This window comes from Hakea prostrata, chromosome 7 (genome assembly GCF_041222555.1).
Source record: "Hakea prostrata isolate BN-2017 chromosome 7, UWA_Hpros_2, whole genome shotgun sequence".
In the NCBI taxonomy this organism is placed as follows: Eukaryota; Viridiplantae; Streptophyta; class Magnoliopsida; order Proteales; family Proteaceae; genus Hakea; species Hakea prostrata.
In genome coordinates this window covers 19,732,154-19,755,308 of record NC_142606.1, presented here as the reverse complement: position 1 = coordinate 19,755,308, position 23,155 = coordinate 19,732,154, and the positions used below count along the sequence as shown (strand labels likewise).

Here is a 23,155-nt window from a genome sequence, read left to right as displayed (position 1 = left end):
AAGACTTATTGTAAAGTTGGAAATAGGGCTCAGGTCTATGAGCTTGGTAAACAAGTTCATGAGACCAAATAGAAGGACATGACACTCTGGGTATTATATCACCCTTTGTGCACTATGGTAGAAGATTGCCCATCACAAGACATTCTGGTCAAACAATGTGGATGATCTTGCAGCCTATCTGAAGCACCTTGATGAGACCTGAGTATATGATTTCCTAACAGAACTTAATGTTGATACTACCTTATTTGCCTTCAGATTCTCAGCCGAGATCCCTTTCCTACCTTTGACGAATCATATGCCTTTGTTCGCATTGAAGAGTGTCATTGTGCTGCAATAGTCCCTTCTTCTGTGCCCAATAGGTTAGCCCGTTTGACTTAAATTAGAAATAGTAATGGGTCACCAAAAGAAGCTATCAAATATGAAAATTGGGATAAACTGTGGTGCACAAAAGAAAAGTGTTGGAAACTACATGGGAAGCCCGTAGACTTTGAAGCAAAAAGAAACGATGGCCGTGGAAAGAATAGGGGAAAGACTAAGGTGAAACTCCGCAACTTCTATTGAAGTTGACCTGCTCTCGAAGCTCTCCAACAAGGAACTGCAAGCTCTCCCTTGCTACAAGCTGCCCCTAGTGGCACTACATCTAGAACTGCCTCTGTTGCTTCCAGTAATTACCAGGCCCAATCAAATATCTCTGACCCTTTTGTTCGTCCACTAAGTTCCATCAATACACCCTTTGTTAGGAAAAGACACATTTTGTTTAGCAAATGGATCCCTCTCCTCTACTCGTGGGAAAGGAACCATTTGCTACTCTTCCACCTTAACCTTGAATTCTGTTTTGCATATCCCCTCATTTTTTACTAATGTCCTATCTATTAGTAGTCTTACTATGAATATAAACTGCAAAGTTATTTTTCCCCCTTCTCGTTGTGTTGTATGGGATTTGGTGATAGAGAGGATGGTCAGACATGGTAAAGTGCATAATGGTCTCTACCTTCTTGACAGTTTGGCTCCTTTTACTGCTCGAACTTCTTCACCAACGCCTTAGGTTCACTTTGTCTCCTCAGATGTTCACCTTCTCCGTCAAAGGCTCATCCATCCTCCAATTAAAACCCTACCATCCCTTTTCCCCAAATTTAGTAAGAATTGTAAGAAAAGATGATTTTTTTTTGGTGAAGCATGTCTTTATGCTAAACAAACATGCTCTACTTGTTCCTCATTTTATAAAAAAAGAGTAATCATCCCTTTGATTTAGTTCATTCTGATATATAAGACGATCAAGACCTTTTTTGTAATTCTTTTTTCTGGTCACTGATGGTTTTTAATCTTTATTGGCTGCCATACTTGTGTAACTTGGGTGTATCTAATGCGACACAAGAGTGAAGTCTTCCAATGCTTCCAAATATTCCACAAGATGATAAAGACTTAGTTTGAGGCAATATAAGCACTTTGCATTGACAAATGCAAAGGATATATAAGTTTACTTTTCAAGCATACTTAGTAGATGATGGTATTCTCCAGTAGACCAGTTGTGTTGATACTGACTTAGAATAGCATAGGAGAAAGACTGCATTTGTTAGAAGTTGCTCATGCTTCTGAAGTTTTTTACTCTTAGTTCTCCTTTAAATCCTCGAAGTAGATGCAAAAATTTTTAAATTGATGATCATTTCAAGCTTGTGGCTAAATATGATCCCTCAGATTTTATTGAGAAGGAGAGAGGCCACTTGAAACTATAATAAACAAGATTTTAGTTGTAAAATGTTCAAATTATCTGAACATGTTAACCATTAGTAGTTTTTGTTAGTGATTGGTGAAGGCAATAAGATCTAATGGCTACCCACTTGTTTATTGATTGATTACACTCTTGTATTCTCTTCCCATTTCTATGACAACTTTATAACGGCTGCCCAAAATGGGGTGGGCGAAAGGAAGAATCGGCATCTCTTAGAGATAGCCCGTTCCATTATGATTGCTATGAATGTACCTGACCAGTACTGGAGTGATGTTATACTCACTGCTTCTTACCTTATGAATAGGATGTCCTAGTAGGATACTTGGTTTTAAATGTCCTAATGAGATTTTTCAGGGAGCCTCTTCTTTTGTTATTCCCCCAAAGGTTTTTGGATGTGTGTGTTATGCCAGAATCACAGCCCACCAGAGTAAGCTAGCTCTCCATGGCCTACGCTGCATATTTTGGGGTATTCTGCTACTCATAAAGGGTACAAATGTTATCATTCTCCTTCAAAGGAAACCATTGTATCCATGGATGTAATTTTTAATGAATCTTGCCCTTACTATACACCTCTCCAGGGGGGAGTCCTAGAAGAGAGGTGTTCTTTCCGACTCTTGATCTTCCTATCACACACCAACACAACTTAAGAGTGCTAGAGGAGTTTCCTGACCAGGGGGAGACTTCGGCCATTATAACTGAGGACTTTAATCCTCCCCCTTTGTTTTCTGAACCATGTGAAGAACCTAGCCAGGGAGAGACCACTCCTGTGAGACACACTGTTGGGGTCTTTCAAAACCAGATTGACCAGAATAAGGAGGTGCAGACTTATCAGAGGAAGAATTACAACCGGCTAAAGCAGGTGGAGAAAGGTGATACGTTACCAATTCAGTTCTCCTACTCCGAATCAGATTCTACTGTTCCCCTTAAGATATCTTCTTCTGATCTTCCTATTGCTGTTAGAAAAGAGGTAAGATCTTGTACTCAACATCCCATAGCTAAATATGTTTCTTATAACTCTTTGTCTGACTCTTACCATGCTTTTATATCCTTTTGTCATATGTATCTGTTCCTAAAAGTTGGCAGGAAGCCTATGCTGATAAGAGATGGAAGGCAACTATGGTAGAGGAAATGCAGGCAATGAAGAAAAATGACACTTGGGAGGTGGCTACACTTCCTCCAGGAAAAAAACTAGTGGGCTGCAAATGGGTATTTGTAGTTAAACAAAATATAGATGGATCACTCAACAAGTTGAAAGCTAGACTAATTGCGAAGGGGTTTACCTAGACCTATGGGATTGATTATCAGGAGACCTTTGCCCTTGTTGCGAAACTAAATACTGTTAGAGTTCTGGTGTCTGTAGTTGTGAACAAAGACCGAAACTTGCACCAATTAGACGTAAAGAATGCCTTCTTACATGGGAAGTTAACAGAAGAAGTCTATATGGAAATCCCACATGGTTTCTCCGATGACAGTACTGCAGGGAAAGTTTGTTGGTTGAAGAGGTCAATTTATGGGTTAAAACAGTCTCCTAGATGCTGGTTTGGACGCCTCCTGAAAGCAATGACTTCTATTGGGTACAAGCAAAACAATGTTGATCATACTCTATTTGTCAAGATGTCAGGTTCTAACATCACACTTCTCATTGTCTATGTAGACGATATTGTCATCACAGGGAATGATGGTGAAGAAATTCAAAAGTTGAGGATTTTCTTGGCAGAGAGTTTGAAATTAAAGATCTAGGGAAGTTATAGTATTTCTTAGGGATTAAGGTGGCTCGATCAAAGAAATGTATATTCCTATCCCAAAGAAAGTATGTCCTAGATCTATTACTAGAAGTGGGAATGTTGGGGTGTAAAACAGTTGATACCCCTATTGAAGCTGGAGCTAAACTTAAAGATAAAGAGGGAGAACCAGTGGACAAAGGAAGATACCAAAGGCTGGTAGGGAAGCTTATTTACTTGTCCAACACCAGGCTAGACATCCCTTATGTTGTAGGGATAGTGAGCCAATTCATGCATGATCCATATTTAGCTTATATGAAGGCTGTTACCAGAATACTACAGTATATGAAGGGAACTCCTAGAAAAGGAACACTTTTGTCACCCACCGATAATCTAGAAGTAGAAGCATATACTGATGCAGACTGGGTTGGATCTCCAAACAGTAAGTCAATTTCAGGTTACTTTACCTTTGTTGGAGGTAATTTAGTTACTTGGAGAAGTAAGAAATAGATTGTGGTATCTTTATCTAGTATCGAGGCTGAATATAGAGCTATGGTTCGTGGAGTTTGTGAGCTACTATGGTTGAAAGGCTTGCTATAAGATATTGGAGTCCAAGTTCTAAACCCTTTGATGTTATATTGTGACAACAAGACTGTTATTAGTATTGCTAATAATCCGGTGCAACATGATCGAACTAAGCACATTGAAATTGACAGGTTTTTTGTCAAAAGAAAGTTGGAACAAGGGCTTATCTGCATGCCTTTTGTAAGATCTGAAGACCAAGTAGTAGATGTTTTCACTAAGGGTTTGAAAGAAAGAGATTTCCTTCCTATTGTAGGCAAGTTGGGCATGACTAATATCTATGCCTCAACTTGAGGGGGAGTGTTGGATTCTACTAGGAGTTCAATTAGAGTTTGTATAGAAGTTAAATTAGAGTTTGTATTCATGTAGAATTCTATTCCTTGTAATAGTGTACTTTCCATTTAATTATACATAGAGGGCTTGAGATCATTTATCCATAAGCCATTCTACTACAATCGTTTCTTTCAACACTTATCCTCTGCCTCTTCCCCTTCCTTCTATCTCTCAATTGTCTATGGCTTTAACCGCATGCTGGATAGGACTCCTCTTTGGGCTGATCTCCACTCAATCTCCTCTTCCTTGTTGGGTTAACCTTGGGGAATCGGGGGTGATTTCAATATAGTCCAATTCTCAAATGACCGTATTGAAGGCAACCCCCTTGACCCTGTGGTTGTTGAACATTTCAATTCTTTGATCAATGATATAGGTGTTTCTGATCTTCGTTGGATTGGCCATCGTTTCACATGGCATAATCGTAGATCAAGCTTTGCCCGTATTGCCTCCAAGATCGATAGGTGTCTGGTTAACCACCCTTGGATTACCCATTTCCCCAACTCTCATTCCCATTTCGGCCCTCCCCTCCTTTTCGATCACTCCCCTTGCCACCTCAATCTCCTTAACCATCCTTCTTTTGGTCCTAAGCCAACCCTTCTTTTCTCCGCACTGTCTTATCTGCTTGGTCCTAGCCTGTCCACTGTCACTCTCTCCCTCTTGTGGCTTTTGCTCGAAAGCTTTTAAACACCAAAATTGCCCTTCGTGCCTAGAACTCTACTACTGTTGGTAATATTTCCTCTAGAGTCTCCTCGTGTCGTGATAATCTTGTCAGGGTTCAATCCTTGCTTCAACTTGATCCCTTTTGCCAGTCTTTGTCTGAGGAAGAGAGCTCCCTCTCCCTGCTCCTCTCCTCTCTGGTTTCCCAAGAAGAAAGCTTCCTCCGCCAAAAATCCCGAATTCAGTGGCTTGAGCTTGGGGACGCCAACACCGCCTTCTTCCACCGCTCTCTTAAAGCTCGCCACAATTTCAATTCTCTTCCTTGCCTCCTTAATAGTGGTGGTGTTTGGATCTCTCACCCCCTTAGTATAAAGGAGGAAGTTGTCTCCTTCTTCTCGAATCTTCTTTCCCCCTCTTCTCTCCCCTCCCACCCATCCCTCAATGCCTCCATTCTCAATAAATTCATTGATCCCTCTCTCATTCCTTCCCTCTAATGATGAGATCCGCTCTGCCATTCGATCCCATAAAGCCAATAGGGCTCCTGGCCCAGATGGCTTCAGTATGGGGTTCTTTTTGGGCACTTGGAATTTCATCGAGTCTGACCTCATCCAGGCCATTCACAGGTTCTTCCTTAACCCTTCCCAGCTTGCCACCATCAATAATACTTTCCTTTGTCTCATCCCCAAGAAGCCATGTGCTTCCTCTCTCTCGGACTTTCTTCCCATCTCGCTTTGTAATCTTATCTATAAATTCATCTCCAAAATCCTGGCCAATCGACTTAAATTGGTAATCCCGTCTCTGGTTAGCCCCTACCAATCTGCTTTCATTGCCAGTCGGAGCATCTCTGACAATATTCTCCTCTGTGTTGAGATCATCTGTGGTTTTGACAGATCTAACCACTCCCCTGCTGCCCTTATGAAGGTTGATCTTCATAAAACCTTTGACTTTATTCGGTGGGATTTTATAAGTGAAGTCCTGTCGGCTATGGGCTCCCCCCCCCTTCATTCACTGGATTGAGACCTGTATATCCACCCCCCACTTCTCTGTCATCACCAATGGCTCCCCGGCTGGTTTTTCTCTTCGCGAGTAGGAATTCGCCAAGGTTGCCCCCTCTCCCCTTACCTTTTCACCTTAGCTTTGGAAGTGCTTTCTCTCCTAATCCAATCCAAAATGAATCAGTTGCTCATCTCCCCAATTCCCAAATGCTGATCCCTCAAGCTCACCCATCTCGCTTTTGCTGACGATCTCATGATTTTCTCTAAGGCTGATCATTCCTCCATCTCTTCCATCCTCTCTACCCTCTCCCTTTTCGAATCCCTCTCGGGCCTAAAAGTCAACTTTGAGAAATCCACCATTTTTCTCTTGGGTGTCTCGGATTCCACCAAAGCCTCTCTTCTTATGCTCTCTGGATTTAGCCTAGGATCCTTCCCTGTTACCTATCTTGGCCTTCCCCTCATCCTTGGTCGACTCACGCGCCACCACTGCTTCCCTATGCTTGATCATATTCGGAAAAGCTACAACTCTAAAAGAGTAAGCTTCTTTCGTTTGCTGGGAGAATGGTGCTTATCCGATTTGTCCTCCAATCTTCCTATCTCTATTGGAGTGGTATCTATTCCCTTCCTAAATCAGTCATCCACTCCCTAGAATCCATATTCTGTGCTTTCCTTTGGGAAGGCCAAGAATCTTCCCGCTTCCTTCATCCTATTAGTTGGAAATCCATTTGCCGTCCCAAATCTGAAGGAGGTCTTGGAATTCGTCGTATCCGTGATATGAATATGGCATGTCTCTTGAAACTCATTTGGAAGATTGCCTCCAAACATGATTTCATTTGGGTTTCCTGGGTCTATTCCTACCTTCTCAAGAATATGACTCCATCTAAACTCTCTCTCTCCCCTCCAACCCCTCCTGGATTTGGAGGAAGCTCCTTCTCCTTCGTGATCGTGCTCTCCTTGCCATTTCTATCCTTCTTTCTATTGGTGTCTCCACTTCCTTTTAGTTGGACCCCTGGCATCCGATGGGTATCCTGTACAATCTCCTTGGCCCTAGAACCTTGTATAACACCCGTATCCCAAAAATCTCCCCCTTTCCACTTTTATCTCCTTTGGTTCTTGGACACCCCTCCCCCACCCTTGTCTCACACAGGTATGGAATTCCCTCCCCCCCTCCTCCCCCTCACCAATGACCGCACTACTTGGCTCCATCCTTGCTCCACCTCTTTTCTATTGCCTTAGCCTAGAACCTCCTGAGAACTCCCTATCCCCCCTTACCTTGGACCCCCATTGTTTGTTTTAAAAACCATATCCCTTGCCATGCCCTCACTCTTTGGAGAGCCCTTAACCTTGCCCTCCCAACCCAAGCTTTTCTCATTAGCCACCACTTCCCCGCTAACCCCAAATGTACCGTTTGTTGGAATAGTTCAGAGGATATTGACCATCTTTTTTTTTTGTTGCCCACTTTCCCGCTCTGTTTGGTCCCTAGCCCTTGCATCCATTTGGCCCAGATCGCGATGTTCTCTGGGCTTTGCTCGAGATTGGAATTGGATCCTGTGAAGCTTTGCCGGTGCCACTATCAGCAACCTTGTAGGTAAGCTTGTCTTTGCCGCCACTATTCACCATCTTTGGTGGGAGCGTTATCTGAGAAGATGGACTTCCAAATCCAGATCCAGAGATATGATTTGGAACGCCATCTATTTTGATGTTTCTTTGAGACTTAGGTCTCTCCCCCACCCCCTGTTGCTGACTCTCCAAGAAATAGGTTGATTGTTAGTTCTTGGAACCTCTCAGCTTCTTTTTTGTCCCCTATTTGATTGCCCCCCCCCCCTAAGTATTTCTTTGGCTTTCAGTAATTTAATTTTTATTCATCCAAAAAAAAAAAAAAAAACTGAATTGAAACTGTCATATCAATAAATTTGAAGAGCCGGGTGGATAGTGGAGAGACGTAAGAATCTGGATTTGAAATGTTAAAATAAAGAGAAAATTACATTTACACCCCCTGTGTTCATAAACGATTATGTTTGCACCTCTAGAATTTATTCTATTACGTTTACACCCCCTATAGTTTATCTTTTATCTAATAAGTGTACCCCTACTGTTAGGGTAATAGGTTTATACTACCATAAAAAAATAATAAGGTTAAGTGAAACCTTCTTATTTCCAAAATCCCCAAAATTAACCTTATTTATAAACCCTTAAAAAAGTGTTGAATTTATTATAATGTCTCTTATTCAAAAGAATCATTTTCTTAGTAGTTTCCAAAGAAGTCTCCTAAAAAGAAAATTGCCTAATGTACTGACTTTTATTTATGTTTTTTTATTTTTAGAACTTACATTAAGATTTAGGGTAAATATGTCTTTTTATATTTAAAACTAACGGTGTTAGGCATAGGGGGACGCTTGTAATAAATGAAGTTCAGGGGGTGAAAATATTATTGTTTGCAAAAATAGGGGTTGTAAATGTAATGTGCTTTAAAACAAAATGCAAGGAAAAATGTTAGTCTGGAGTTTGGATGCTCTGGACTAAGGATTGGTTTGCGGTAAGTCGGTAACCACTTTTGACGCGTTCATTTACTATGACATATGTGTGTTTCTCAATCTGAAGCCCTTTCTTTCTTTCCTTTGCTCCGAGAATGAAACTCCCCAGGAATTCAAAGGAAATTAAGAAAAAGTAAAGCTCAACCCAATTCTTTTGGTATACCACTACACATACCAAATAAAAGAATAAGACAAGGCTGCTGCGGAACTTTCTTCGTCTCTTCCAGATCTTCTCCACCATGATGGCTCCACAAACCATCCACCGGTTCCTCTTGCTCCACCTCTTCCTCCACCTACTCTTGATGAACGGATCCAACATCGATCCCCCAAGCTTACATTCCAGCCTCTGCAATTCATCTTATGACTGTGCTGACTGACTGATGCCATTATGTATCCATTTGGGCACCATGACGATTTAACCCAGCCTGGTACCTATTCGAACCAAGACCTGGCACTGCAATACCAGCCTGGTTGTCTCCTCTTCAAATATCTGCTTTGGAAATCAAAACCAGCTAGGGTTTGCAAAACAGGGGGTTTAGAGTTGGGTAGAACCAGCTCTTTTCTGGAATTTATATAATATTAAACTTTTCAATGTAAATATAAAAACATATTTACACATAAACCCTACCTTTTTTATTTTCACTGTTGGAGACAACGGTAGAAATGATGTAAGGGCATTTTGGTCATAAAAATGACAGTTTGTCCTTGATTGATTTTTTCTGATACCATAGGGGAGGGAAATGCAAGATGTTATTTTATTTGGACTAGAAATGACTTGGACGAAACTTTAGGGGGTCCAAATGAAAATAACCCTCTTTTATTTTTACTGAACTTGATTGGAGTTTGCTGATTATCTGGTCATCCAGTTCTATTCTGTTGATTGCTCCGCTACTCTATATTATGTGAGAAAAGGTTCTATTATGGTACTGTTTTGATCATTCAAATTCAGTATTACAACATGATGTTCAACTGATCAAGAAAATTGATTGACTTACCATATGCCAAGTAATTTATTGCTTCCTACTTCTAATTCTTCTATGCTCCTTTCTTTGCCTCTCTTTCTTCATGGTACTCTTATCACCTATTCAATAGAGTGCCTATGACATGAGGTGTCATGTGAAGAGAATGATTATCAGTCCATTACCCATGCTTATTGGACATCTGGTTTGGTCATTTCCTAAGGCAGAGTGAACAAACTTATCTGAATTGCAGGCTTAGATTCATCAGAAATAAATTACCTTGGCTCTTAGTGGGAGTTCTTCTCCATTAACCATTGGAGTGACTTGCTGGGTCTAGTTTGCATAATTTTTTTGGGGTCGAAGAGAGGGAGGGGGTGTTTGCAGGCTTTGTTTTCATAGCTAAAACAAGTGTCTAGGTTATCATAAAGCCGAAAATGGAAATTTCACCCAACCTGAGCATAAGCTTGGACCAGATAAGGCTATCTTTAGGTCAGGTTTGGTTGGGATTAGTTCTTAACTTCTTATAAGGTACAATTACCTCCCGTGCCTACAGTGGCATCAGAGATTTATCAGTGGTTTACTTAATACTTGGTCATGTAATGTGTTTTTCGTAGATCAATAATGATATATCACTGTCTGTGCAGGGCCATGGTCTTCTGGAAGCTGTTGAAAATGAGAACAAAGTGCGCAATAGATGCTCCACAGGTGGTAATTTTTTATATAGTCTTGAAGACCTGCAGCTAGGGGTAAAAGGTGATCTGAAGGAGTTTATACCTGGTCGAAGGTTCCTGCTTACTTTGGGCGAAGCTGGAGTTACTTCTTTCTGCTACAAAGCTGTCCTTCTGGATGCTCAGCAACTGCCTGAACCATTGGTATATCATTGTGCGGTTTTCCTTGTGCCTAAGGTTTGTATTTTTCTTTTTGGTTTTGGGAATCTTGTGCTTCCCCAGCCCCCAGGCATGCATAATGTAGTTTATGATAGTGGCTACCACTCATGAATCATGAAGAAATTTCTTTAGTGGGAGGTACTTGGCTCTTTTTTCTTGATGATTTTTTTGGGTTGCATATATCGAGCAGTTTTCTTTAGGATTCTCTTTCAACCTGTTAGGGGAAGTGTTGCTAGCTCAAAAGTGGAGTAAAATTTTAAGTTATAACTTGTTTGTTTGTTGTCTTTTTTTTCTTTCTTCTTCTTCTTCTTCTTCTTCTTCTTCTGCTTGTTTATTTTTCTTATAGAGCGTATGGTTGTAGCTTTCCATTGATATATAACTATTAGATTGCAGACACGATGTCAGGATTGGCTATTCTCTTCAGAGGAAGGGCAGTGGCAGGTTGTTGAGAACGCAAATTCTGCACGTCTAATCATGGTACCTCTTCTACAGCTTAACCATTGCAAACACATCATCTCAATGATCTTTTTGTTTGTTGCCTTTAATAACTTTGTCTTGCTGAAGGTTTTTTTAGATTCTACTCAGCAAGCCAGCCTGACTGATATCCAGGTAATCTTTTTGTCAAAATAGTACATGTGCCAAATGTGGTTCTCACATCATTGTAATGCTGATCAAGTTCTTGTGATTTTATTTTACAGAGGGAGCTGTCGCCCTTGGTTCGTCGCTTGGAACCTGTAACAATTGACAATGGAGCTCAAATCCCGTATGTATTCCTTTTGCCTTCAGTCTTAACATTCCATTTGATACATTGCGTTCTATGACATGTATATACGTGTGTTGTTAATTCATAAAGCTGAAGCATTTGAGATTGTGAACATTCATTGGGATCTTGTGCCTTGCCTACTTTCATCTCCCTTAGAGCTTCTTTTACCCTGGACATCAAAATTCTCCATATATGTGTTCAAAAATCGGTGCCACGGTGAATGGTATACTTGTTTGAATCACAAATGCATGAAATATGCTCGTTTAGTAGGCTAGAGAAATATATTTCCCATATCTTTTTAATGTCCTCATCACATACTAATACTTTACCATCTTGACTTTTAATACATCTAACATGGTCTGGGTCTCTTCTCTTCCTGTCCCTTATTTTAATTATCTTATAAATGGATTTTCCCCATTCCTTCATACCCAACTTATTATATATATCTTCATACTTTTCTCTTGCTTTTCCCACAATTTTCTTAGCTTCATTTCTAGCCAATTATACCTTTGTAGATCCTCTACATCTTTAGTCTTTTGCCATGTCTTGAAACTAGCTTTCTTATTCTTACTGGTGCTTGAGCCTCACCATGCCATCACCAAGTTTCTATATAGAAATGGAGCTTTCCTTTTGATTCACCTATGGCCGTCTTCCTAATACACGTAGCCATCTCATTCCACATTGCGTTAGTGCCCCACTTAAATTCCCACTTTCCTTGTTTGACTACTTCATTGGTGAAGGATTTCAAGCAATCTCCTTTTAAGTTCCACCATTTTATCCTCGGATAGTTAACCTCGCACCTTTTATGAGTTTGTGGAGTTAGGCGCATATCCAAGACCACTAGTCCATGCTGTGTGGTTAAGCTTTCCCCTGGTAGCACCTTACAATCCTTGTACAACAATCTTTTGGGCTTTCTAGTTAGGAAGAAATCTATTTGGCTTCTATAATGGCCGCTTTTGAAGGTAATCAAATGTACCTCTCTCTTTTTGAAGTAATTATTTTTGGCAGATAGACCAAAAGCAACAAAAAAAAAATTCTAAAATTGAGATCGTTCCTCATTCCTCTCTCCAAAACCATATCCTCCATGTGCATGCTCGTAGCCTCTTTGATATTTTCCAATATGTCAATTTAGATCTCCCCCTATGATAATCTTTTCTCCTTGAGAAATTCCTTGCATTGATCCATTCATATTTTCCCAAAATTCTAACTTTCGACTTTCATCCCATCCTACTTGCGGTGCCATGCATTAATTATACAAACCCTTTTACATGGATTTGACCTTATATGATAAACACATTAAGAAAAGAATATCATAAATTTAGGAAATTGCCCTGAGGTGGTAAACCACAAAGTTAGTCCTATTTTATATATATAAGCACTTTCAGGTTTTTAAATTGTGGGGCATTATGCAATATTGCTATAGCTTTGAACTAAAAATGCATGTGGAGCCTTCATAACTTAGGTGTTAACTTTTAGTCTTTAAGCATGGAGACAAGTGTTTGTTATGTTGCAGGTTGTGGTTACAGAGAGAGAGAGATGAGAAGAGAAGAGAAGAAAATAGAGTTGAAAGAGATTTTGGTATTTGATACCCTGTATGCTTACAGCACTACCATTTATAAGAGAATGCCTATCATGCTTCTGTGATTTGCAAATCACAACAAGCCTAACTGCCTAACAACCCAGCGTCTAGAAACTTCCCAACGATGCACATGTATTTTGGTTTTATCATACTCAAGTTGTATAGTCACGCAGGTGAGCTGGTCTTTGTTTGTTTATGAGGGATTGCCTTACCACTAAGCCACCTGGCTGCCCATGGGTAATAGCTGGCATCATAACATTACCTGGTGCTGGGGGACTAACCTCGTCCTCGAGGTTAAGAGAAGGAAATTGACGGTGCATGTGAGAGATGTCTTTCCAAGTAGAATCATTAGGAGGAAGATGACTCCATTGAATGAGCACTTGACGAACTGGAAGCTGACACCGAAGAATTGTACGTTGGCTTAACACTGCCGCTGGTGTAATAGGAACAGACGAAGCAGGAGGAAGAGGAGTTGTAACAGCAGTAGAACCCAAGCAAGGGCGCAAGATTGAGATATGAAAAACAGGGTGGATTTGCGAGTCGGGTGGCAACTACAACTCATAAGCAAGCTTCTGGTTCAAGCGTATTGCAACAGTATTCTGACAGTAAGGTTGAAGTCTCACGTAGACCCAATCGCCAACAGAAAATTTCCTGTCGCGACGGTGACGATCTGCTTGAGTTTTCATTCTATCCTGGGCCTGTTGTAAATTGAAGCGGAGATCACGTAGTATGTGGTCTCGAAGCTGCAACTCGTCGTCCACCGCAGCATTGGAAGAGGCTCTTGGAGAATATGGAAGCAAGGATGGGGGTGGACGGCCATAAACGGCTAGGAAAGGCGTCATTCGAGTTGCGGTGTGAAACGAAGTGTTATAGGAGTATTCGGCCCAAGGCAAGTAATGGACCCAACAGCGAGGCTCATCGCTGACAAAGCAGCGTAGATATTGCTCCAAACAACAATTCACAATCTTAGTCTGACTGTCACTCTGAGGATGATAAGTTGAACTCATAGCCAAGTTGGTGCCCTATAATCGAAACAACTCTTGCCAAAATTTGCTCAGGAAGAGTGAATCTCGATCGCTAACGATTGTTTTGGGCATACCATGAAGCTTGACCACATTTGAAATGAAAATTGCAGCAACCTGACTACTCGTATAGTGCGGTGGTAAGGAAGAGAAATGAACATATTTGGTTAATCTATCAACCACCACGAGAATCGCAGTCTTACCCTTGGACAACGGGAGTTATGTAATGAAGTCCATTGAAAGGTCTTCCCAAATCAAGGAAGGTATTGGCAGCGGTTGTAAAAGGCTGGCTGGGGAAAGTTGCTCTGTTTTTACTTTCTAGCATACGGAGCAATGGGCAACAAATTCTTTAACTTGCCGATAAAGACCCTTCCAATAGAGGTTTGCAGCTATGCGTTTGTATGTGCGAAGTAGTCCAGTATGTCCACCTGTAGGAGATGTGTGATATTCTGAGAGGAGACGTTGGCGTAAATCAGAGAGAGAGGGAATTACCAATCGGTTGTGAAAATACAATAACCCATTGCGTGAGCTAAATCCTGGCTGAGATGTGGGATCACGTTCAAGGGCACTGTGAATAAGTTTTGTATTTGCCGAACTAGCAACTTCTTGACGGAGTTGAGTATAAAATTCAGGCAAAGCAGCGGTGATGGCGAGAGACATAATGGCCGGTATCCGTGACAGGGCATCGATGGCGTTGTTGTCGCGCCCTGGTCTGTAAATAATTTCAAAATTATACCCTACTAATTTTGAAAGCCACTGTTGTTGCTCTGGCGTTTGTATAATCTGGGATGTCAACTCCTTTAGGCTGTGTTGATCTGTCTAAATAAAGAACTTGGCTCCTAGAAGGTACTGCCTCCATTTTCCGCTTGCAAGAATGATTGCTTGCATCTCCCGAGCATAAGTGGAAGCTGCTTGTAGGGTAGGAGCTAAGCGTTCTTGTAAAACGCAATGGGTTGTCCACCTTGAGAGAGTACGGCACCTACGCCGACACTGGAGGAGTCTGTCTCCACGGTGAAGGGCTTGCTGAAGTTGGGAAGGGTGAGAACAGGTGTATGCGTGAGAAGAGCCTTTAATTTCTCAAAAGCTGTTTCAGCCACTGAGTCCCATTTATAAGCTCCTTTTTTAGTTAGATCAGTAAGTGGGTGGGCCATAGAAGCAAACCCTTGGATGAACTTTCTGTAATATCCAGCAAGACCTAGAAAAGCTCTTACCTCCCTTAAGCATCTTGGGATGGGCCAGGCCCGAATCGCCTCCACTTTAGATGTATCCACTGCTAAGCCATGGGCTGTCACAACATGGCCCAAGTATTCCATGGATTGTTGCCCAAAAGAACACTTAGTCCGCTTTGCATATAATTGATGGGCTGCCATAATCTCCAAGACTTGTTGCAAATGGGCCAAGTGGGCTGTCCAAGAAACACTATATATTAGTAAGTCATCAAAGAAAATTAAAATGAACTTACATAAATAAGGCTTGAATATGTGATTCATCATGGCTTGAAAGGTAGAGGGGGCATTGGTGAGGCCGAACGACATCATGAGAAATTCAAAGTGACCATCATAAGTCCGAAAAGCGGTCTTGTGGATATCTTCCGCGCGGACCCGAATCTGATGGTACCCCAAACGGAGATCAAGTTTAGAAAAGAATTGGGCCTTATGTAACTCATCGAATAGCTCATCGATCGTTGGGATAGGGAAACGGTCCCGTACCGTAAATGCATTCAATGCACGGTAATCTACACAAAATCTCCATGTGCCATCCCGTTTTTTGACCAGCAAAACCGGGAGGAGAATGGGCTTATACTTGGCCGTATGACACCGGATGCTAACATGTCCACCACTTGTTTTTCAATCTCTGTTTTTTTGGAAATAAGGGTATCGACAAGGACGAACGTTTATTGGAGTAGTTCCTGGCTGTAGGTGAATGGAGTGGTCGTGGGCTCGTGGTGGCGGTAGAGATTTGGGCTCAGCAAACACTTGTACAAACTTGTCCAATAACCTGGCGCATATCGAACTCAAGGCCTCTAAACCAGGTCCAAGCCCATTAGATTCTTAAAGGTCCAACTTAAATAATTCCACAGTCATGGGCTGGAAGAGTGTGGTGGAGCCCATGATAAAATAACTGTGAGGCCCCTTTCCTGGGCTCGCCTTGAAGATGGACCTTCTGATTTGCTTGATAGAAATCTAAAGTGAGTTGGGTATAATTGAACAGGGTTGGCCCTAATTGGGCTAACCAGTGAACTCCCAGTATCAAATCCGAACCAAACATTGGTAAGACAAATGCTCTGATATGTCCATTATACCCCTGAATTGTAAGAGGAAGGTCTTGCACAACTCCTTCACAATTGAGCTTGTCTCCGTTGCCGACAACAACCGCCATGGGTGGCGCTACTTCCACCATGCAACCCAATCACTTGGCAACACTCGATTGTAAAAAATTGTGAGTGCTTCCGCTATCAATGAGAATTTGTAAAGGTTGCCCTTGAGCATAATCAGTCAAGCGAAACGTTGTTGGAGATGGCCGTCCGGTCATGGAATGATATGATAATTCAGTGGTAATTGTTGGAGCAACTCCCTCATTGGATCCCTGCATGGCACCACCACTATTTGCCATGGTTGGCGAAACGTTGTTGGAGATGGCCATCCGGTCATGGAATGATATGATAATTCAGTGGTAATTGTTGGAGCAACTCCCTCATTGGATCCTTGCATGGCACCACCTCTATTTGCCATGGTTGTGTCTTCTTCGTCGCTATCATATTCCAGAAGAAGAAGATGTCGTACCTTACATCGGTGTCCTGGCACGTACCTCTCGTCACAATTGAAACACAGGCCCTTGTCTTGCCGTTGCTGCATTTCCACCGGTGTCAATCTCTTGATTGGTAGGGGTTCGGTAGAAGGTGTCACCGACGATCGGGAGATTGGTGTTGGAAGAAGTGGTGGTCGAAGTGGATTCAAATTTGGGCGAAGGAGTCCGCGTTTGCTGTCTGCAATTTTAGATTTCAGAAGACGCGACAACCCGATCGCCTCCGACATTGAGGAAGGATGGAATGCTAATACCTCATTTCGGATGTCCATACGAAGACCATAAACGAAACAACTAACCAAAAATTCTGTTGGCAAGCCAGTGACTCGGTTTGATAGATCCTCAAACCGTGATTGATACTCTCCCACCAAAGTTGTTTGAGTCAATTTAGCAAGCATACCTCTGTGATCTTCATATTCGCTAGGACCAAAACGGTTTTCCAGGGCTTTTGTAAATTCATGCCAAGGTGGAAACGCCTTTCCCTTGTACATCCACTAGAACCATCGGAGTGCAGATCCGTCCATGTAGAAGGACGACACTTGCAAACGCTGCTCCAAGGGAATGGAATGGAAATCGAAGAATTGCTCCGCCTGGTAGAGCCATCCCATTGGATCCTGCCCATTGAAGCGTGGGAAGTCTAACCTCACCGATCTGGGTTGTAGTGTGGGTGGTAGTAACGCTCCGGTGTGGCGAGAGTGTCCAGATGTGGGAGTATCATCAAGGGAAACGGCTGTAGGAGCAGGCGATTGCCGGAGAACTTGTTCCATTCGTGATTCTTCCATCCATCGAAGTGATTTTAGTTACAAGTTCTGTAACTGTGGATTGTAGAAGGGCTAATGCTTCTTTGTGTTCTGCCGTCGTAGCTCCGAGTTGTTTCACGTTCTCTTCCATCTGGTGCCATCTTGTTCCATTCGCCATTCGGCAGGTTGGACCTATGTTATGTTGCAGGTTGCGGTTACAGAGAGAAGAGATGAGAAGAGAAGAGAAGAAAATAGAGTTGAAAGAGATTTTGGTATTTGATACCCTGTATGCTTACAGCACTACCATTTATAAGAGAATGCCTATCATGCTACTGTGATTTGCAGATCACAACAAGCCTAACTGCCTAACAACCCCGCGTCTAGAAACTTCCCAATGATGCACATGTATTCTGGTTTTATCATACTCAAGTTGCATAGTCACGCAGGTGAGCTGGTCTTTGTTTGTTTATGAGGGATTGCCTTACCACTAAGCCACCTGGCTGCCCATGGGTAATAGCTGGCATCATAACAGTGTCACACTTACCCAGACGAATTCATAGTGCTGGTAAATCTGCAGAATCTGTTTTTCAGGCACTGCGTGATGTATCTCGGAACAATGGGGCTTTTGTAATATGAGTGTGATAAGCCCCTTGTGTCACGAGTCTACACTTGTAAGCGTGGCAAGGGGATCCACGCAATCAAGAAAAGATCTCCAGATTCAGATTGCATTCAGACTGGGAAGGAAATGGTTGTGAGATCTTGCGATTCAGATTGAGATCAGATTGCATTCAGATTGCCTTATAGGTTGAGATTTGGGATGATTCTATTAGATTTGGGGAGATTCTATGGAGGGATATTGTAGGCAAGTAATTACTATTAATAGGGGGAAGGTAGAGTAAGTTGTTATGTTTTTGAGTTATTAGGGAAATAAGGGAGAGGGCGATTGCTCTTGGTAGCCGTAGGTATTCCTACTGCTGGTTGTAGGCTATGTTCTGTTTCAGCATTTAATCCAAGTTTGTTATTATTATTACTTCTTTGTGTTGTTCTTCCATTGTTGAGTCACTCTATTTGGGTACTTAACAAATTGGCATAAGAGCCAAAACGACTGGAGGGTAATGGTAAAAAGCAGAATGGAACAGAGGGTAGAAGACTTAGAAACCTTAAAGAGCTTCAAGGTCAGGTAGGAGCCTTAGCATATCAGATTGAAAAAGGGGAAAGGGCCAATGAGGAATTCAGAGATGAATTGAGACTCATGTTCTCAAAAGGAAAATCAGCTGATGTCCTAACAGCTGAGTTGACTGAAGAAATACCAGACCACGGTGAGAGAATGGGTGAAACCGACAAATCAAAGGAATTTTTTCCTAGGCATCTTGACATGCCAATTTTTCTAGGAGACGACCCTATGGGATGGATCGCGTGGGCAGAAAGGTATTTCGACCTGCACAAATTAAGTGATGGAGCGAAACTTCATACCACAACCTTGTGCTTTGAAGGAGTTGCGTTAGGGTGGATACGTTTTCGCGAGTTGCACCAACCATTAATATCATGGAGGAGTTTGAAAGAAGCGATGATCCAGCGTTTTAGCTCGGCGCAGATGAAGACCCCTCAAGAAGTGTTGATCACCCACAAACAAGATGGGTCGTTCGCAGCTTACAGAGACGGACTCGAGGCGCTTACAGTGGCTGCCGGCGCTGTAGAAGAAGAATGGCTGATAGGCGTGTTTTTGGCAGGGTTAAATGAGGATGTGAGAGCTGAGGTGAGGATATTTGGACCCACTACGTTGGGCCAAATAATGGATCTGGCCCAAGCAGTAGAGGCCAAGAACTTGGCTGGAAAACTTAATAAGAGATCCACTTGGGCCCGGCCCACTTTAATAGCCCATAACTCAGCCCAGCGATACATTAACTTGGGTCCAACCAACTCAAATTTCAAAGCAACCAGCTTGAACCAAGGAACCGGAACAACCCAAGGAGGCACCACCCCGGTTCGACCAACCCAAAAGCTCTTCCCATCATCTTCTTCCTCTCGATCTGCAATAGTGTCAACGACAGGAACAGTGGGACGATCACGGTGGCTCTCTCAGGACGGAATCAAGGACAAAATGGACAAGGGTGTTTGCTTCCGATGTGATGCGCCTTATACCAGAGGTCATTGGTGTCCTCTGAAGCAACTGCGGCTGTTGCTACTTCACGATAATGATGAACATGATGTCGCAGCTCTAGCAGAAACGATCGATGGGTGCAACGGCGTTGATGAAATGGACCCTGTAATCGAAACAGAGCTTTCCCACACCTCTCTGGTAGGAATCGACTCACCACACACGTTGAAGTTGAAGGGGCAGATCCACGGCTACGGCGTCGTCATGTTGATTGACTGTGGTGCGACGCATAATTTCATTGCGTAGGAGCTTGTGGAGCCGTTAGGGCTGGAAGTACTCAAGAAGGACTTTCAAGTGGCTTTGGGAGATGGCACGATTCATAAAGGGACGGGAGTGTGTCGAAATCTTCCGATCAACATGGGCGGTGAGATTTTCGTACAAAACTTTTACCCATTCCATTTGGGTAGTATTGATGCTATCCTAGGTGTCGAATGGCTACAGACATTGGGGGAGGTGAGAAGCAATTGGCGTTCACGAACCATGAATTTTGAATGGCAAGGACGATCGGTAAAATTGTATGGAGATCCAACCTTATTGAGATTGGAGACAACAATGAAGGATGTGTTGCAGTCTGTACGGGCAGGTGGCGATGGATACTGGCTACAACCTCAAACCAACGATAAGGAAAGCCAAGCGAATGCGGCTGTCTCGCTTCTGTTAGAAGAGTTCATACAACTATTTGTAGAACCCACGGGGTTGCCACCTCGGAGATCACATGACCACAGGATACGATTAGCCAACGGGAGTACACCGCCTAACATTCGGCCTTATCGCTACCCACACTCATAGAAGAACGAGATCGAGAGGTTAGTACAGGAAATGTTGATTGCAGGAATAATACGGCCTAGTGTGAGTCCCTACTCTAGTCCAATTTTGCTCTTACGGAAAAAGGATGGGGGATGGAGATTTTGCGTGGATTATCGGGCCTTAAATACACTTACCATTCCTGACAAATTCCCTATTCCGGCAATCGACGAGTTGTTGGATGAGTTAGGAGGGGCCACCATATTCACCAAGCTTGATCTAAAATCCGGATATCATCAAATCAGAATGGCAGAGGAAGATGAAGAAAAGACAGCTTTTCGAACCCATAATGGGCATTATGAGTTCCTCGTAATGCCATTCGGGCTTTCGAATGCTCCAGCCACGTTCCAATCACTTATGAATGAGGTATTTCGTGAACATTTACGAAAATTTATTCTAGTGTTTTTTGACGATATTTTGGTGTATAACAGGACAATGAGGGAGCATGAGGGTCATTTACGCACTACTTTTGAGTTGCTCACACAACACAACCTTGTAGTGAACAAAAAAATAAATGCATGTTTGGAGTTGCTACATTGGAGTATTTAGGGCACATTATCTCTAAAGATGGAGTCGCAGCAGATCCAAAAAAATCAAGAGTATTGAGGAGTGGCCCCAGCCAAAGAACCTTAAGACCCTACGGGGATTTCTGGGGTTAACCGGATACTACCGCATATTTGTCAAGGATTATGGAAAGATTGCTGCCCCGCTCACTAACCTGTTGAAGAAAGACGCCTTCCAATGGAGCGAAGCAGCTGCAAAGGCGTTTACCGCCTTGAAGACAGCCATGACTATAGTTCCGGTGTTGGTTATGCCTGATTTCACAAAGGAGTTTGTTGTAGAAACTGATGCTTCCGGATTTGGGTTAGGCGCGGTTCTAATGCAAGAAGGCCACCCAATTGCTTACTGGAGTCAGGTGTTATCTTCGCGCGCACAGACCAAGTCTGTGTATGAAAAATAATTAATGGCAATAGTGCTGGCTATCCAGAAATGGCGACACTACTTGATGGGGAGACATTTCAAAGTTCGGACTGATCAAAGAAGTCTAAAATATTTGTTGGAACAACGTATTGTGGCGACGGATCAGCAAAAATGGGTTCTGAAGCTGTTGGGATTTGATTTCGAAATTCTTTATCGACCTGGGAGTGAGAACAGAGCAGCTGACGCCCTCTCGCGCCAAACGGATGGCGACCTACAACTCTTCTCTATATCTGCAGCAATATGGCCAGAGTGCGATGGGCTAGATGAGGAAGTCCAAGCTTCGGACCATTACCGGAAGATTGTTCAGGCTTTGTTGAAGGGATCTCAGGACTACCCTTCCTACCAGCTTACGCATGGGACTCTTCTTTACAAGAATAGGTTGGTCATTCCAGAGGGATCACCATTGATTCCCAAGCTGCTATCCGAATATCATTCCACACCAATTGGGGGCTATTCAGGGTTTTTGAGAACCTACAAACGCTTGGCGGCGGTAGTATATTGGGTTGGAATGAAAACAGCTGTCCGGGATTTTGTGGCTAGTTGTGATGATTGTCAGCGAAGTAAATATCAAGCCATGAAACCCGCGGGTCTCCTTCAACCTCTCCCAATTCCGGACCGCATTTGGGAAGATATCAACATGGATTTTGTTGGGGGGTTACCCCGAACCAAGGGCGGAGATACATTGCTTGTCATAGTTGACCGTCTTTCCAAGTACGCTCATTTCCTTGCTCTTTCACACCCGTACTTTGCCAAGGACGTGGCTACCTTGTTCAGTAAGGAGGTTATCCGTTTGCATGGGTTCCCTCGATCCATTGTCTCTGACCGGGATCGCATTTTCCTTAGTAATTTTTGGATGGAGCTTTTCAAGTTGGCTGGCACCAATCTGAAGTTTAGTAGTGCCTACCATCCTCAAACAGATGGTCAAACGGAGGTGGTAAATCGCAGCCTTGAGGTTTATCTACGATGCTTCTGCGCTTGCCAACCGAAGGATTGGATTAATTGGCTACCCTGGGCAGAGTATTGGTACAACACGACATTTCATTCAGCCACTAAAATGACTCCTTTCCAGGTTGTGTACGGCCGTGCCCCACCTTCACTTTTACGTTGGGAGGATGGTCGTTCTAAAGTTGATAAGGTTGATGTGTTCCTTCAAGAGCGGAATCGAGTGTTGGATGACCTCAAATCAAACCTACGGGTGGCCCAAGATTGGATGCACGCTTAAGTAGATTCCAAGCGCAGGGAGGTGCATTATCAAGTGGGGGATGAGGTTTTCCTTAAGCTCCAGCCTTATCGCTTCCAAAAACTTGCCAAACGGCCAAATGAAAAACTTAGCCATCGCTTCTACGGGCCATACCAGATCATTGAGCAAGTGGGACCAGCCGCTTATCGACTACGTTTACCTGCTGATTCAAGGATCCATCCAGTATTTCACGTTTCACAATTGAAGCAAGCACTTGGGCAGCATATTACTCCACAGCCACTTCCATCGTGTTTGCAGGGGAATGGCGAGTTGCAGCTCACACCCGAAACCTTAATCAGCATTCGTTTCTCTAGTCACGGGGTGCTGGAAGTTCTGATTCGGTGGAAAGGTCTGCCTCCTTGTGAAAATACTTGGGAAACCTTTGATGAGATGCAGTACCAATTTCCAGATTTTCACCTTGAGGACAAGGTGAAACTGTTGGAGGGGAGTATTGATAAGCCCCTTGTGTCACGAGTCTACACTCGTAAGCGTGGCAAGGGGATCCACGCAATCAAGAAAAGATCTCCAGATTCAGATTGCATTCAGACTGGGAAGGAAATGGTTGTGAGATCTTGCGATTCAGATTGAGATCAGATTGCATTCAGATTGCCTTATAGGTTGAGATTTGGGATGATTCTATTAGATTTGGGGAGATTCTATGGAGGG

The 23,155-nt window shown here is 42.9% G+C and overlaps 1 protein-coding gene across 1 annotated transcript in view; it reads left to right on the top strand.

The window, feature by feature from the left end:
• The window catches only part of LOC149010383 (S-adenosyl-L-methionine-dependent methyltransferases superfamily protein), a 50,945-nt gene that overhangs the window by 12,139 nt on the left and 15,651 nt on the right, over positions 1-23,155 (top strand). The window contains exons 5-8 of the mRNA XM_089163217.1: positions 10,155-10,415; positions 10,791-10,874; positions 10,962-11,006; positions 11,096-11,160. Of these exons, the coding sequence (XP_089019343.1) occupies positions 10,155-10,415; positions 10,791-10,874; positions 10,962-11,006; positions 11,096-11,160 (455 nt within the window). The remainder of the gene's footprint in view (positions 1-10,154; positions 10,416-10,790; positions 10,875-10,961; positions 11,007-11,095; positions 11,161-23,155) is intronic.